The following is a 19,013-nucleotide window of genomic DNA, read 5'->3' as shown; positions in this document are numbered from 1 at the left end:
AAAATGGTAATGGAGTTGATAACACACCCTCATGAAAAGAGGAAGATTTCATTTGCTTACTCTCAACGCCCAGCCTCACCCTGCCAACTCAGGGATTTCTAAATAAGGCTAAAACTGGACCTTGTTTACAGGATTTGAAATAAAGCTGGTGAGGGGCTGGAGAGATGCCTTAGTGGTTAAGAGCACTAAGTACTGTTCCTTTATAGGCCATTTAAGAACTCAAACTGGATTGCCTGGACCCCTTAGCAAGGGAGGACAATAATACCAGGCAGATTATAGGCCTTACATAGAAACAATTAGTCAAAAAGTCTCATTCTTTATATCATCAAAACAATAATGCTGGAAACAATAATTTGGTATACAAGTCAATTTATAAATACAAGTGCTCAGTGTCCTCAATTTAATCCTCGAGGACTTATCTTAATAAATAATATTTTAACAATTTTAATGAATAAAAGGGGAGCTATCCCTGAATGCTAATAATGCTCCTTTTATTTCAATTTTAAAATTTGGATGCCAAGGTTTATGGCACTGTACAACTAGGCATACTTCTGCCTAGGTGAAATAGAAAGGTCCATATATTGGCATGATCCTGTCCAGGTATTTTATATGGGGAAGAGGGAATGTTTGTTTTTTTTCTACAGAATGCTACAGGAGTGTGCCAGCTGCCTGAGAGTCTGGTGAGCCATGCTGATCCTGGGAGCATGAAGATTCAGCTCTCGTGGTTCTGGTTCCTGGAGTCATTCCTGTGCCCTTAGAGGAAGACGGAGGATTCCCCCTCATCTTTTGTCATCACAGAAATTCTGGCGTTGCTGCAGTCAGTGTGTCCTGTCCCACCGAGGCCTGCCCTCCGACCCTCTGTGCACTGCTGCTTGCTGGAAGCTGCTGTGGACTGGGGAACTCTGCCCTGGTTCTGCAGATCTCAGACATGGTTCCATTGCCTGCTGGTTGCTTCAGAGAAGAATGACCGATCCTGAACTGTTCTGGGAAAGACCTTGGCATTTTCGCTGCTATTGTGGCAGCCATTACTGCTGCAGCCATTGTGTCTGCAGTGTCTGGAGTTACCCTCCCCCAATCTATTGTTAGGCAAGCACAGTGGGTGAACTTTCTGGAGTAGTTGCTAACAATTGGGAATTCTAAATTTTATTGTGGGAGTGGCTTGACTACGGCCCTTGGTGGTAGCAGCTGAGGAGAACCAGATGAGGTGCCCACTACTTATCGGGAGAGGCTCAACTTCCACAATCTCTTAAATTAATGCCATCTGGCCTCTGCTCCTTCGCCCCTGGGCTCAAGTAAGAGGAATGAGAAGATGACCTGATGTAGCTATTCTCAGTGACGGGCAACTTCCTCTGACCCTTTACCAATCTAGACATGGAGCCTTGAGGGCGACAAGGTGGTCCTATGACAGAGAGGCTGGGGTCTGAGAGGTCGATCCTAAGACAGAGGTAGCTACACCCCGTTTAAACGTACGGGCCGGTCAAATGCTCCTCTGCCCAGTTTCTCCCCCAATAAACACACACGTATAGCCCAGAACGGTGTGTTACAGCATAAGTTCATTTCTAGCCATTGGGGTGCAGTCCTAACTGCAAGAGTGGCTCGCCATGGCCGAGCTGGGCACTCTGTGAGGCATGTCTGATCTCTCTCAGACCACTACTTCCACCTAATGGTTTTTTATAAAAGAATAACGGGGGAGATGTAGTGCCATATTGGATTTGGGCCTGGCCGCTTTGTAACTGCATGGCCACAGTAAAAGTCATGGGATTGTTGGACAGAGGCCTCTCCCATGTATTTACGGCACAGGAAGAAAAGACCAAGTAGTAAACACCCGATATCTCCACTGCATGACCTCTGCTGAGCCCGGCTGATGCATGTGGAACTGACACACCTGGACCACACCTGGGTGGTGGTCAATTTACTTCTGCCTTTTACTTCCTCAGCCTTTATCCTTGAGATTTAGGCTGGTCTTCTGTGATTTCTCCCTAATTAATTCAGGTCTCGTAGTTGGTCTTTTGTTACTGAAGTCACGAGCCAGGGTTTCCCACTGTGCTTCCCAGTTATTTTCTACCTGGAGACTTGGGTATATAAGTGGTGAATAAAGCTACAGGAGACTCTCACTATTCCTCTCACTCTCACTCTTTTTCCTCACTCTCACTCTTCCTTCCGCTCTTCCACTCTTTCTCTCTCTCTCTCTCTCTCTCTCTCTCTCTCTCTCTCTCTCTCTCTACCTACCTACCTATCTATCTATCTATCTCTCTCTCTCTCTCTTCCTCTCTTCCTCTCCTGGCTTGACACGATAAAAAAAATGGGGTTCAGTGCTAAACAAAGTATTCACAGCTGAGGAATGCCGAATGGCTGAGAAACACCTAAAGAAATGTTCAACATCTTTAGTCATAAGGGAAATTCAAGTCAAAACAACCCTGAGACTCCACCTCACAGGACACAGAATGGCTAAAATGAAAAACTCCAGTGACAGCAGATGCTGACACGGATGTGGAGAAAGAGGAACACTCCTCCATTGTTGGTGGGATTGCAGACTGGTACAACCATTCTGGAAATCAGTCTGGAGGTTCCTCAGAAAATTGGACATTGAACTACCTGAGCACCCACCTATACCTCTCTTGAGCATATACCCAAAAGATGCCCCAACATACAACCAAGACACATGCTCCACTATGTTCATTGCAGCCTTATTTATAATAGCCAGAGGCTGGAAAGAACCCAAATACCCTTCAACAGAGGAATGGATGCAGAAAAGGTGGTACATCTACACTATGGAATACCACTCAGCTATCAAAAACAATGACTTTATGAAATTCATAGGCAAATGGATGGAACTGGAAAATATCATCCGGAGTTAGGTAACCCAATCACATAAAAACACACATGGTATGCACTCATTGATAACTGGATATTAACCCAAATGCTTGAATTTCCCTAGATGCACAGAACACATGAAACTCAAGATGGATGAACAAAATGCAGATGCTTCACTCCATCTTTAAAATGGGAGCAAGAATAACCTTGGGAGGGAATAGGGAGGCAAAGTTTAGAACAGAGGCTGAAGGAACACCCATTCAGAGCCTTCCCCATCTATGGCCCATACATATACAGCCACCAAACTAGATAAGATGGATGAAGCAAAGAAGTGCCAGCTGACAGGAATCAGATATAGATCTCTCCTGAGAGACACAGCCAGAATATAGCAAATACATAGGCAAATGCCAGCAGCAAACCACTGAACTGACAATGGGAACCCCATTGAAGGAATCAGATACAGGACTGAAAGAGCTGAAGGGGCTTGAGACCCCATATGAACAACAATACCAACCAACCAGAGCTTCCAGGCACTAAGCTACTACCCAACGACTATACATGCACTAATCCTGGGCTCCAAATTGATAGGTAGAAATGAAGAGCCTAGTAGGGGGACCAGTGGAAGGGGGAGCCCTTGGTCCTGCCATGACTGGACCCCCAGTGAACGGGATTGTTTTGGGGAAGTGCAGTTATGGGGGGAGGATGAAGAAGGGACAACCCATACAGAAGTCAGGGAGATGGATTAGGGGGATGTTGGCCTGGAAACCAGGAAAGGGAATACCATTTGAAATGTAAATAAGAAATACTCAATTTAATAAAGATGGAGAAAAAAGAATATAAAAAGAAAGAATGAACCAAATGGATTTAACAGGTATTTATATAACATTCCATCCTAAAAGAAAAGGATATACATTCTTCTCAGTACCTCATGGTACCTTCTCCAAAACTTGCCAAATAATCCATCACAAAATGGGCCTCAACAGATACAAGAAAATAAAAATAATTCCATGCACCAGATCAGATCACCATGGATTAAGGCTGGTCTTCAATAACAATAATAACGACAGAATGCCCACATATACATGAATGTTGAACAATGCTCTACTCAATGACTATTTGGTCAAGGAAAAAATAAATCAAAGACTTCTTATAATTTAATGAAAATGAAGATACAATGTACCCAAACTTATGGGACACAATGAAAGCTGTGATAAGAGGAAAACTCACAGCTCTGAGTGCCTACAAAAAGAAACAGGAGAGATCATACATCAGCAGTTTGACAGCACACCTGAAAGCTCTAGAACAAAAAGAAAAAAATACATCCAAGAGGAGTAGAATGCAGGAAATAATCAAACTCGAGGCTGAAATCAACCAAGTAGAAAGGAAAAGAGCTATACAAATAACCAACAAAACCAGGAACTGTTTCTTTGAGAAAATCAACAAAATAGATAAACCGTTAGCCAGACTAACAAGAGGGCACAGAGAGTGTATCCAAATTAACAAAGTCAGGAAGGAAAAGGGAGACATAACAACAGAATCTGAGGAAATTCAAAAAAATCATCAGATCCTACTACAAAAGCCAATATTCAACAAAATTGGAAAATCTGGAGGAAATAGACAACAACAACATGTTCCCTGAAAATAAAGGCATCTTATTAAAATACAAATTTCTTTGAATCCAGAATTAAAGAACGTCCCTCACTTGATGCCCTGTCTTTCTATTGGAGGTGAACTCTACAAGTTCCCTTGCACCACTGTAGGGCATTTCCCCTAAGGTATCTCCCTTTGAGTCCTGAGAGTCTCTCACCTCCCAGATGTGAACAGATTTGGACATATTTGCTTTGCTTTCATGGCTAACTCATATAAAGAATGAATCATTTACGTTGAGAAAAATGACAATGAAGATAACTTGGAGATGGGCACAATGGAAGCTAATAGGAAAATGAATTATTTATATATATATATATATATATATATATATATATATATATATTTGAGGCACATATCTACAGTACTGACTATTTAAAGAATAGAATTCTTACCCTTTTCTGAGGACAACACATAATATTGAAAATTACTTGTTAAAATAGTTCATTTTCTAAATCCATTTCTATATTCTTCCTTCCACCCTTTAGTACAAAAACACTTTCATTCATTGATGCATATTTATATACTCCAACTATCCATTCTCTTTTCATATGTCAACTGTCTTTATAATCATTCATCACACTTACCATCCATGCATGTGTGTTTTTGGTTGTTCTCTCAGGTATTTGGAGCATAACTATGTAAATAGTAGCTACAGAAATAATTTCTCACAACTTGCCTGAAGGCCAAATGATGAGATGTAGTGTGCTAAAAAAAATTAATAGCTTCATGGGCTTAGAAGTACAAAGTTGTACAAGGTATAAGAATTATGCTAATAGTTTCTTAAAATGTACATCCACTTTTCTGTGCTTCCTCCTTGATAAACATGGTTGACCATATAGACTAAAGGTAGTTTTATAATTACCTCCTTTTACTTTACTCTTCCTTTACTCACATGTGCTTATCTGTACTTGCTGTAATCTTAACTGTTTTCTGATCTCTGCTCTTCCACTGATCAGAGACAAACAATACTACTGTGTGTGAGAGTCATCTGTATAAAAACATTTCTCCTCCAAAAGGCTTTCGAGGAAGCCATTCCTCAACTGAGGAAAGCTGCCCCAATTATTCTACTTCTCCCAATATTTCATTATTAAATCTCAAAATAACTCAAAAATATCATTTAACTATGGGAGGTAGTTTACAGCAATGGACCCATGCTTCTTTTTCTTCTGATTAGAAACAAAATAATATGAATAAATGTTATGTTCAACAATCACATTGATGATAACTGTATTCCCTGTGTTTGACTGAGAGGTGAATAAACATCTCCCCCAAATACTCCAGGGATTATACAAATTCCCAAGACTCCAGCTTCTGCTAAAACTTATTTTCTCCATAGGAGAAAGGAAAACTCATGGGATTACTGATGAAACTGTTTTCTGGGTAGTCTTCATTATCTGACTATGATGATGTTATGCTTGAATAACTGTAGATAACACTGATTAGGCCAATGATTTTGAAATATAGGGAGACTTCATGTACTTTCACAGTGAATTCAGTAAACATACTTATGAGTCACCAAGAGTAATTCCTCACTATCTACAAACACACAGGTGAGTGTCAACTTTAAAGTTTGTGAGGTTATTGGGAGATATGGCCATAAAAGAGATAGTATGTGTTAATACCATTGTGGTCCTTCTAACTGATGCTTTCCACAGCACCGTGGTTGAGTCTATGTAGGCTTTTGAATGGAAAGATGGACTTTTGCTTGTTCCAATATTTTCTAATTCAAACACAGATGAATGTTTTCCTTCATCGTTATCACTTATGCTTTGAACCAAAGAAGGTTAGACCTACATGGACTCATAGGTCTGCATAACAATAAAATTGGCTTAAACAATAAAGGGATAATACTGTGGTAATGACTTTGTGATAATAGCCATGGGTCTGGAACCAGAAAAATCTTCCTGGCATGAATGTCAGTCAACTTTTATTTGCTTTCTGAGTACTAGGAAAATGAGAGTTACCAAGATGAATTCTCAATTTACAACTTCATGGCAGGGCAACTGATTACCAAATTCAAAAAAGAAGCAATGTCTTCAGGGAGTGCAGGACTTGAAACCAATCAGACATCAGCTCAAATCTATTATTTTAGCAGCTTTAGGGCATGAAACAAATTAGTCACCCCATTCTACCTTTAGCCTACTTGTCTCTAACATTATTGCTAATAAAAACATTTCACTTTAGGATTCTTTGATTCAACAAATATCCACTAATCAAGTTGTACTTTGAATCCTTGATCCATGGTAATTAAATGAGATAATTAAATGGTCAATATGTGTCAGTATTCTGAACACCCTCATACAATAATGGGACGACTAAGATGAAGATTTTATACTATTGCATGTCACAGTGGAGATGTGTGGGAGTTTTGCTGAGAGCGGAATATGATCTGATACCTTTAGTTTACTCAGAGAGCATATACAAAGATCCACATGTTGTCTTTCCTGAGAAAAATGGGGAAAGCAGCAGGGTAAAGCACAACTGTAATGCCTGTCAGAGGGACTTGCACTCACCCTACTGCTCCATCCCACACAGCAGAAATTAATGGATATTTTCTGTATGTGTTTGCTTTTGTTTTCCCAGATCAATTTGTTTTGAGAGTGATGGACCTGTTGGTGAAGTTAGATGATGACATTCTTTTCTAAAGAGTTTGTTGGTTTACAGTTTGAAAACCATATACACAGCAAACAGAGCATTGAAATAACACGCATATGATTAAAAAAATCAGACTTATTTTTTTTAAAAACCCTGGGGTTTTTCTCCATTTAGGAACAACAGAAGCTAAGTTTTGTTTTTGTTTTTATTTTATTTTACGTTACATTGTGTGTGTGTGTGTGTGTGTGTGTGTGTGTGTGTGTGTGTGTGTGTGTTTGTCTAGCATTAATTTATATATTTCTTGGATGTTTGCTATATACTGAGGAAGTGAGGCAATAGAGATGCTTTGGAACTTTTTACTATTATATAATAATTGTCAACCTATGAAATTGAATGTAATAAATACATCTTAATCTTATCTACCTATTCTTCCATCTTCTCTTCCTTCCCCCACCCCTAGTCTTATTCCTGTACTCTAACAACCTTTCCCTTTTTTACTTCAGAACTTATTTCAGCTTACAGTTGTAAAGGAAAATATACATTATGTGACTTTATGTATTAGGTTAATTTACTTTATTGAGTCATACACTTTCATGTGCTTTCCTCTAAAAACAGTTTTTAACTATTTTTATTTCCAACAAACACATATATTTTTATTAGCAACACTTATTTCTTTATTAACTCCCTTTTACACATCTTATTGATTTATATTTTAGTGTTTGTGAAAAATTCATTCATGAACAAAAACATAATATGCAATATGCACTGATTTCATTTCCAGTTTTGTATGTGCTCAGATGGAGTATGTCATATGACAGTTATATTTTGAGGTTTTGTCTTTAACAAAAAACACAATAGTGGCAAAACTTATATATATATATATACATATATATATATATGGTATAAGATATATATCTTCCAGCATAGCAAATGTATATTTTGGAACCAAACATCTGTTTTATCCAAATCTGAATCCTGTTACTTTATGTTGGATAACACCTGAAAAATCACAATCATACTTCTTGAATATAAATCATCTCATGTGAAAATACTTAAATAATTTTGTCTAGAAGGAGCGTTTTCAACATTGTTAAAAAGTGTCTAATATTTTAACCACTTCAATCTGAAAGTTCAGTGACATAATGAACATCTGCAGGACTTTGAAGCAATGAATTTGGATACTTTCAGAACTACAAATATAAAATTTATAACATTTACTCATATTCCTACTATGGAACCAACTCTCATTTTTGTTTGAAGGATGATAGGTTAGTGAAAGATCATATTAATCTGTGCACTTTAATACTCAAGAAAGATATTTGTAATAAAAACTATTTTGATCCTCATCTCGGATCATGACATTGTAAGAGCTCTTTATTTTTGTCAGTGTTATTATTATTATTATTATTATTATTATTATTATTATTATTATTAGTGATTTCCAGGCCATTGTGAGAGCATCTCATGATTTATGTTCAGTTTGTACATAGTATCATTAAAAACATACTTCTAAGAGACAAATGTATGACTGAAACTGTCTAGGTCGTATTAAGCCTGTCCCTGACAAAACACTAAGGCAAGGTTTTTCAATTGGGACATTTTTATCTCAGGAGGTTTTTGATTCTTGAATTTCTTACATTAAGATTTTAAATTTTGAGTCCTACTGATAAATGATGGGTTAAAAATAGGAATATTTGTTATACAACCAACCCCTATGAATGTTCCATTTAGCCTTCAAAAGAATTCATAAACCACAGATCAAGAACCACTATTGTAAGAGATAGAATGATTATTGAAATTTCTGTACTTCAGCTCTGCCTATCCATGCCAAATTTCTAAACTGGGGGCACTTTTATCCCAGGAGGCTCTTGACTTTGGAATTTTAAGGTGTCCAGAATGTCCTACTGACATCTCACAGATAATGAGAGTCAGGGACTCTGGTAGACATTTTACAATGCCAGGGTGCCAAAGGCTTAACTGGGCAGGATACAACAATGGACAAAGGTCAAAGACTGGTGACTCTTTCTTACTATTTTGTCCTAAAAAGCACTGGTTTCCTTTTTCTCTGGCTCAAGTAGTTCTTTCTGGTCATACGATAGGCTTGGAATTTATTAACTTTTCATGAACAAGAGAGAAAAGAAAGAAAAATAAAATGAATCATTTATACAGACAACATGTATAAACATACACACTCTTACTGGTCCCAACCTCCTGTCTCATCCACACGTGTTCATGCATACTTGAATAAATAAGCATATACCTATACACATATACATCTATATAGACAAACAAACATGTTCATATTACATTTGGCTGATGGGGTTGAGCCCCACAAACGATGCACACAGGGCAGAGCCTCCCAAGTTACACATGTACACTTAGATAGATGTGGCAGATCTGCCCAAACTACCCCTTTATTTCTTCTCTCTGGCTTTTTTTAACTTTTTTGAAAAATAATATCTAGAAAATTACCTTTATAGAAAAAAATGTTACATAAAAGGTGAGTTAAAAGGATGTTGATAATAAGGTCAAAGCATGTTTCATTTTATAATCTAATTATAAGCTCAAAGAAAGAGTTTTTCATGGCCTCACTTTATCAAAGTACATACTTCATCCTTGGTCCCGAGCTAGAATGAACATTTTTCCTTGAAAAGAAATTTGCCCTAAGCCTATTTCTCTTAGTGTAGTTGTGAAAACTCATTCTGGCCCTTACTATTCTATGAGGACTACTCACATTCTATTCTTGGTTTTAACTTTATTACATATTTCTGGTAAAACGAACTCCTTAAATTTCCTTCATAAGATTACTTGAATCATATAAAATTATTTTTTATTTCATTGGTTATTTTATTTATTTACATTCCAAATGTTACCCCCTTCCCAACTAAACCCCATATCCCTAATCCCATCACCTCTGCTTCTATGAGTCTGCTTACCCACCCACTCACCCACTCAGCACCCTAACATTCCCCTACACTGTGTCATTGAGCTTCCACAGGACCAAAGGGATCCCTTCCCATTGATGCCAGATAAGGTCATCTCCGGTACATATGCAACAACTGGAGCTATGTCTCGCTCCATCTGTACACATTGGATTGGACTGGACTGGATTGGATTGGATTGGATTGACTCCCTGGGAGCTTTGGAGGATCTAAACAGTATTAACTCATCAAAGTCATCTCCATGTCAACCTGCAGAAAGTTTTCTCCATAGGACAGACTGATGCCCAGGAATTATTAGGCTATATAATAGCGATATAATAGGCATATCAACAGTAAGAAGCTATCCTGGGATAAGTCTCTAAGGACCCTGCATACTTACTTGCATGCTATTGGCCTTTCCTAGATGACTTCTGACAACCAAGAGAGTACTCTGAGGCAAAACCGTTCTTTCAATAATGCCAAGTAATAAAACTCCTGATGCTCCTGAACTGGAAAAGGTAAAGAATTCTTTTATGGGCTTGTAATAAAGAGTAATCAGGATAGAGCAAAGGGGAAATTTTATTTGACTTTTTTTCTCTTTTTTTTTAATTCCCTTTCCCAGTTTCATCCCCAGGGCCAAAATCCCCCTAACCATTCACCCTTCCCTTCTATATGGGTGTTCCCCTCTCAATCCTCCCCTCATTACCGCCCTCCCCCCAACAATCACTTTCACTGGGGGTTCAGTCTTACAGGACCAAGGGCTTCCCCTTCCACTGGTGATCTTACTAGGATATTCACTGCTACCTATGAGGTTGGAGTCCAGGGTCAGTCCATGTATAGTCTTTGGGTAGTGGCTTAGTCCTTGGAAGCTCTGGTTGGTTGGCATTGTTGTTCATATGGGGTCTCGAACACGGTCAGGCTTTTCCAGTCCTGTCTCTAATTCCTTCAACGGGGGTCCTACTCAGTTCAGTGATTTGCTGCTGGCATTCGCCTATGTATTTGCTGGATTCTGGCTGTGTCTCTCCAGAGAGATATACATCCGGTTCCTGTCGTCCTGCACTTCTTTGCTTCATCAATCTTGTCTAATTGGGTGACAGTATATGTATGGGCAAAATGTGGGGCAAGCTCTGAATGGGTGTTCCTTCTGCCTCTGTTTTAATCTTTGCCTCCCTATTCCCTGTCAAGGGTATTCTTGTCCCCCTTTTAAAGAAGGAGTGAAGCAATCACATTTGATCATCCGTCTTCAGTTTCATGTGTTCTAGGCATCTAGGGTAATTCAAGCATTTGGGCTAATAGCCACTTATCAATGAGTGCATACCATGTGTGTTTTTCTGTGATTGGGTTACCTCACTCGGGATGATATTTTCCAGTTCCATCCATCTGCCTATGAAATTCATAAAGTCATTGTTTCTAATAACTGAGTAATATTCCATTGTGTAGACGTACCAAATCTTCTGTATCCGTTCCGCTATGGAAGGTCATCTGGGTTCTTTCCAGCTTCTGGCTATTATAAATAAGGCTGTATGTACATACTGGAGCGTGTGTCTTTGTTATATGTTGGGGCATCTTTTGGGTATATGGCCAAGAGAGATATAGCTGGGTCCTCAGGTAGTTCAATGTCCAATTTTCTGAGGAACCTCCAGACTGATTTCCAGAATGGTTGGACCAGTCTGCCATCCCACCAAAAATGGAGGACTGTTCCTCTTTCTCCACATCCTCGCCAGCATTTGCTATCGCCTGATTTTTTTGAACTTAGCCATTCTCACTGTTGTGAGGTGAAATTTCAGGATTGTTTTGATTTGAATTTCCCTTATGACTAAAGATGTTGAACATTCATTTAGGTGTTTCTCAGCCATTCAGCATTCCTCAGCTGTGAATTCTTTGTTTAGCTCTGAACCCCATTTTTAATAGGGTTATTTGCCTCCCTGCAGTCTAACTTCTTGAGTTCTTTGTATATTTTGGATATAAGGCCTCTATCTGTTGTAGGATTGGTAAAGATCTTTTCTCAATCTGTTGGTTGCCGTTTTGTCCTAACCCCAGTGTCCTTTGCCTTACAGAAGCTTTGCAGTTTTATGAGATCCTATTTATTGATTCTTGATCTTAGAGCATAAACCATTGGTGTTTTGTTCAGGAAATTTTCTCCAGTGCCCATGTGTTCCAGATGCTTCCCCACATTTTTCTTCTATTAGTTTGAGTGTATCTGGTTTGATGTGGAGGTCCTTGATCCACTTGGACTTAAGCTTTTACAGGGTGATAAGCATGGATCGATCTGCATTCTTCTACATCTTGACCTCCAGTTGAAACACCATCATTTGCTGAAAATGCTATCTTATTTCCGGTGGATGGTTTAGGTTCCTTTGTCAAAAATCAAGTGACCATAGGTGTGTGGGTTCACTTCTGGGTCTTCAATTCTATTCCATTGGTCTATCTGTCTGTCTCTGTAATAATGCCATGCAGTTCTTCTCACTATTGCTCTGTAATACTCCTTGTGTTCAGGGATAGTGATTCTGCCAGAAGTCCTTATATTGTTGAGGATAGTTTTAGCTATCCTGGGTTTTTTGTTATTCCAGATGAATTTGCAAATTGTTCTGTCTAACTCTTTGAAGAATTGGATTGGTATTTTGATGGGGATTGCATTGAATCTGCAGATTGCTTTTGGTAAAATGGCCATTTTTACTATATTAATTGTGCCAATCCATGAGCATGGGAGATCTTTCCATCTTCTGAGGTCTTCTTCAATTTCTTTCTTCAGAGTCTTAAAGTTCTTATTGTACCGATCTTTTATTTGCTTGGTTAAAGTCACACCGAGGTACTTTATATTATTTGGGACTATTATGAAGGGTGTCATTTCCCTAATTTCTTTCTCGGCTTGTTTCTCTTTTGTGTAGAGGAAGGCTACTGGTTTATTTGATTTATTTTATAACCAGCCACTTTGCTGAAGTTGTCTATCAGCTTTAGTAGTTCTCTGGTGGAACTTTTGGGATCACTTAAATATACTATCATATCATCTGCAAATAGTGATATTTTGACTTCTTCTTTTCCGATCTGTATCCCCTTGACCTCCTTTTGTTGTCTGATTGCTCTGGCTAGAACTTCAAGAACTATATTGAATAAGTAGGGAGAGAGTGGGCAGCCTTGTCTAGTCCCTGATTTTAGTGGGATTGCTTCAAGTTTCTCTCCATTTAGTTTAATGTTAGCAACTGGTTTGCTGTATATGGCTTTTACTATGTTCAGGTATGGGCCTTGAATTCCTATTCTTTCCAGGACTTTTATCATGAAGGGGTGTTGAATTTTGTCAAATGCTTTCTCAGCGTCTAATGAAATGATCATGTGGTTTTGTTCTTTCAGTTTGTTTATATAATGGATCACGTTGATGGTTTTCCGTATATTAAACCGTGCCTGCATGCCTGGGATGAAGCCTACTTGGTCATGGTGGATGATTGTTTTGATGTGCTCTTGGATTCGGTTTGCCAGAATTTTGTTGAGTATTTTTGCGTCGATATTCATAAGGGAAATTGGTCTGAAGTTCTCTTTCTTTGTTGGGTCTTTGTGTGGTTTAGGTATAAGAGTAATTGTGGCTTCGTAGAAGGAATTCGGTAGTGCTCCATCTGTTTCAATTTTGTGGAATAATTTGGATAATATTGGTATGAGGTCTTCTATGAAGGTCTGATAGAATTCTGCACTAAACCCGTCTGGACCTGGGCTCTTTTTGGTTGCGAGACCTTTAAAGACTGCTTCTATTTCCTTAGGAGTTATGGGGTTGTTTAACTGGTTTATCTGTTCCTGATTTAACTTCGGTACCTGGTATCTGTCTAGGAAATTGTCTCTTCCTTTGTTTTTTTATATCCAGGATTGTTTCCCTGTGTTCCTTCTTGATTGCTTCTATTTCCATTTTTAATTCCTTCAACTGTTTGATTGTGTTTTCCTGGAATTCCTTCGGGGATTTTTGTGATTCCTCTCTATACACTTCTACTTGTTTATTTATGTTTTCCTGTGTTTCTCTAAGGGAGTTCTTCATGTCTTTCTTGAAGTCCTCCAGCATCGTGATCAAATATGATTTTCAATCTATATCTTGTTTTTCTGGTGTGTTTGGATATTCCATGTTTCCTTTGGTGGGAGAATTGGGCTCCGATGATGCCATGTAGTCTTGGTTTCTGTTGCTTGGGTTCCTGCACTTGCCTCTCGCCATCAGATTATCTCTGGTGTTACTTTGTTCTGGTGTTACTATTTCTGGCAATGGCTAGACTGTCCTATAAGCCTGTGTGTCAGGAGTGTTGTAGACCTGTTTTCCTGTTTTCTTTCAGCCAGTTATGGGAACAGAGTGTTCTGCTTTTGGGCGTGTAGTTTTTCCTATCTACAGGTCTTCAGCTGTTCCTGTGGGCCTGTGTCCTGTGTTCACCAGGCAGGTCGCTTGGAGCAGAAAAGTTGGTCTTACCTGTGGTCCCAAGGCTCAAGTTTGCTCGTGGGGTGTTGCTTATGAGCTCTCTGCGAGGGCAGCAACCAGGAGGACCTGCGCTGCCCTTTCCAGGAGCCCCTGTACACCAGGGTCCCAGATGGCTTTTGGTGTTTTCCTCTGGAGTCAGAAATGTGGGCAGAGTGTAGTCTCTTCTGGCTTCCCAGGCGTGTCTGCCTCTCTGAAGGTTTAGCTCTCCCTCCCACAGGATTTGGGTGCAGAGAACTGTTTATCCGGTCAGTACGTTCAGGTTCTGGTGGTGTCTCAGGCACAGGGGACCTGCTGCTCCAGTGCCCTTATCTACGGGATCCCAGAGGCCGTATACAGTTTCCTCTTGGGCCAGGGATGTGGGCAGGGGTGGGCAGTGTTGGTGGTCTCTTCTGCTCTGCATTCTCAGGAGTTCCCACCTGTCCAGGTGGTGAGCTCTCTCTCCCATGGGGTTTGGAAGCAATGAGCTGCGGGCGGGGATCAGCGAGGTTGGGATTCCTGCTAAAAACAGGGCAGTGAGCTCTTTCTCCCACCGGGTTTTTCTTACTTGACGTATACTAATAATGCATTGGATAACTGCAGAGAAGAAACTTATTGAGTAGGTTCAGGCTTGGAAAAAGCATAATGTTTAGTAATAATAGCAATACGAAATAACTTATCTTCAAAGATTTCAATATCTTTTACTGTGTAGTCAAGACTAGATAGCTAACATGTATCATATTTTTAAATATTTTTTAATTTTGCATTTACATGTAGTAACTGTTTACATAAGTATTTACATTTCAGTGTATACTACATTTCTATACTCATATATACTTTATAGATCAAATCACTGTAATTTTCATTTTTGTGACATCAGACATATAATTTCAGCATGTTGTGCATAGTCAAACCATTTCTCACAGTTACTTTGAAATGTTCAATTAATTTTATCAAGAACTCTAATACTGCTATAGAGCATTTGAAAGTTTTTTCTCTTCCAACTGACAAGTCATCTATAGCCATTAATTATTTTGTCTCGATGATATTATGCATTTTATGCCTACTTTTAACTTAAACGTATGTATCTTTCTTTGCCAAATTTGTATCCCTTTATATAATATAATATTCCTCATATCTGTATAAGTAGCCAGAATACTATGTGAATTTGGATACACATAAATCGTGTGTGTGTGTGTGTGTGTGTGTGTGTGTGTGTGTGTAATAGAAGACAATGTCGACTGTCTATTTGTTTATTATTATCTATAATATTGCTTGAAAGATGGTCTGTTGTTTATTCTGTGTACTAGGCCCCCTGACCTGTGAGACTCTTGGAATAATTATATCTCTGATAACTATCTTCCCAAAGGAGTATAAGGATTCAGCATCTTATGGTAAGCATACAACATTTGCACGCGTAGTGGCAGTTCAACTCATGTCATCATGTTCATGCATGAGCCAGTTCCTCAGCCCCAGCTCTTTAATAAGTGGTTAAATCACACACACACACACACACACACACACACACACACACACTTTATTCATTTATTCATATGTTAGCATGTTATATTCATTTTTCAAATATTCTGGATAAGGTTATAATAAAGATAAAAGTATATCTATTTTTAATATATTAACCTTAAGTGATTTCTACAAACACCACAACTATGGTTTGCTTAGTAAGTGATTTTAAAATATTTCACCACTAAAGAATTGGCATGACATCATTCTTTGATTTAATGTTAACAGCAGTGCTACTAACCGTGGTCTTTGCCAAATATTTTGTGGAAGAAGAAAATTACGTCAACTAATTATCCAAGATCACTCTGTTGCAACTCAAAGGTATCTAAGCCCAGCTTAATTCTATTTTTGTCCCAAGATCATGCAAAGCATATGCATTACTACTGTTTCTCTGCTACAGTATTCCATATTCTAGCTGCCTGGAAATTTTTGTCATCTTCCAAACTTACTCCAATGTCTTTCCCTTCATTGATGTTGGTGAAATTGTGCGTGCCAAATGTAATCTAGCCCAATGTCAACATTGCTGGGAAAATATTTTCCTGATTTAAGTGTGTGAGGGTTGCTGGTTCTTGATCTTAATACTTGACCATTTTAGTCACCCTGTAAATTAATAGCAGATATTTTAAATCTACTTCTGTATCATGGTGTTGTTATACCTAAAGAATACTTTAGGTATTCTTTAAGACTACCTAAAATAAAGCACACTACTCAAAATAAAATTAAGCCATCAATAATGGCTTGTTTACTGATAACTCCATTGTGGAAACCTAAGACTACTTTCATTAAACCTATTTTCATGGTATCTTCATGTTTTGTACTCCTTAGAATAGTAAGAGCAATTTTACCCTGTGGTGACTGATGGTAGATTTGTTTCTCTCTATAGTTCTGTCCAAGCATTTATGTATAGTCCCTTGAATGTTGTACCATGTCCCCAGATGCTTCAAAAAGTTTGCCAGACTTCCCAATTCTCACAGAGCATCCCAGCAATGAAAGTTATACTAACGTTTAGGACTATAGTATTTGTAATTTTTACCCCAAATATTTTCACAAAACTCAAATGTAATTCTTTTTTATTTTAAGCCTGTACTTTATCTGATACACATTTGTGTGTGCTTATACATCCATAAGCAAGAGGATTCATTTTTTTAGCTGACTGCACACACACACACACACACACACACACACACACACACACACACAGACATAACACACACATTTATATAAATAAACATAAATATATATGGAGGCATTTTAATACATAGAATTTTCAGTGTTTCTCTATGTGATATATTGATGCCTAGTCTTTCAATTAAACCCAATTTGCCCAAGTGGCTACTCTAGATATCCAGCTTACTTAAATGATTCAATGTCTCTTGTAAAGAATGGAATTATAACCAAGCTGCTATACCTACTTGGCATTTACATGAGTTCTGGGTACTTTAACCTTGTCAATCACACTTTTTGACTATACAACATGCATTTTGCCCACCGATTCATCTCTCTAGATTCAGAGGGTATCATTTGAATTGAGGGTGGACAAGAGTTTCCTTCAGATATTCAAATTGCTTACTTTCTGCTCTGTATCTAGTAAACATTATTAACTGAACAAGGCTCCATTCTCTTACTCATTTTACCTGTGGATGTATATATTTTCTCAGGATGGCTACCCAAGTAGCCACTAAAACTTGAGAGAAATCTTCAAGAGAGATGCAAGTGACTTGCCATATTGGGTTTCTTGATACAGCTGTTGTTCCTTGAGTTAAGCATTGTACATTAGACATGAAGCATGTGAACCAATCAGAGTTCTCCAACTTTATTTTGGTGAGTCTCTTCAGCAGATCAGGTTCACCTGAACTCCTTTTCTCTCTGGTGGCTGCCATGTTTATCATTGGCCTTCTGGGAAACACTATTCTACTCTTATTGATCCAGATTGACTCTAAGCTACATACACCCATGTACTTCCTGCTCAGTCAGCTTTCCCTCTTAGATGTTTGTTTCCCCCTGATCACCATACCCAAGATGGTATCAGACTTTCCTAAGAAAAAAAGTTTTATATCCTTTGAAGGTTGTGCAGCACAACTATTTTTCCTGACCATGATGGGTGTAGCTGAGGGAGTCCTATTGGCCCTCATGTCTTATGACCGCTATGTGGCAGTGTGCCATCCTTTGCAGTACCCTATACTCATGAGACATCAAGTGTGCCTGGTTATGCTGGCCTCTTCCTGGCTAGCAGGTGTGCTCAACGCACTCATCCAGACTTCTATAACTCTGAACTTTTCCTACTGTGCCTCTCGAATTGTAGACCACTTTTTCTGTGAGGTGCCAGCCCTACTAAAACTTTCATGTTCAGATACCTCCACATATGAGTTTGCACTGTCCATCTCTGGGGTTTTGATACTTATGTTCCCCCTTTTACTCATCATTGCTTCATATGGCCATGTTTTGAGGGCAGTTCTGCACATGCACTCACAGAAAGCACGGAATAAGACCTTCACTACCTGCTCTTCACATATCACAGTAGTTGGACTCTTTTATGGTGCAGCAGTGTTCATGTACATGGTACCTGGTTCATACCACAGCCCACACCAAGACAACATGATCTCCCTTTTCTACAGCCTTGTCACCCCTACTCTCAACCCTCTCATCTACAGTCTGAGGAACCGAGAGGTACGCATTGCTTTGCTAAAAGTTATCAGCAGATTTGGACACAAACGAGTGACAATTATATGAAACTGAAAGAGCAATTCAAATGGCAATTAATCCCACTAAATTTCTAAATTTTTCTATCTGTAGTGCAACTACAAAGGACTTGTGGACCCTAACACTCATTGAGATTATGTGAAGTACAGATAAGAGTGTCAGTCACTTTTAATTTATAATCTCTCTGGTATTGAAGTGTCTTCATAGATGAAATGCACTATTTTGGAAACTTTAGTATTTCTATTGTTAAATTGATGCTTTGGGCATTAAAAAATTGTATCTAGGCCTTCCTGGTTGCTGCCGGTGCAGAGAGCCCGTGGGTAGCACCCCACGAGCGAACTTGAGCCTCCGGACCACAGGTAAGAACAACTTTTCTGCTGCAAGAAAGCTGC

General features: G+C 38.8%; 1 protein-coding gene across 1 annotated transcript; it reads left to right on the top strand.

The window, feature by feature from the left end:
• The first annotated feature begins 17,700 nt into the window (after positions 1-17,700).
• Positions 17,701-18,651, top strand: Olr1096 (olfactory receptor 1096). The gene has a single exon (NM_001000485.1). The coding sequence runs from the start codon at positions 17,701-17,703 to the stop codon at positions 18,649-18,651; it is 951 nt and encodes a 316-aa protein (NP_001000485.1).
• Positions 18,652-19,013: the final 362 nt, after the last annotated feature.

This window comes from Rattus norvegicus, chromosome 7 (genome assembly GCF_036323735.1).
Source record: "Rattus norvegicus strain BN/NHsdMcwi chromosome 7, GRCr8, whole genome shotgun sequence".
NCBI lineage: Eukaryota > Metazoa > Chordata > Mammalia > Rodentia > Muridae > Rattus > Rattus norvegicus.
Note: the sequence above shows the minus strand (reverse complement) of the source record. Positions and strands in the feature narration are given on the sequence as shown.

Excerpts from the sequence above, each read along its gene's own strand:
- Olr1096 (NM_001000485.1), top strand. The coding sequence starts at position 17,701 with ATGAAGCATGTGAACCAATCAGAGTTCTCCAACTTTATTTTGGTGAGT.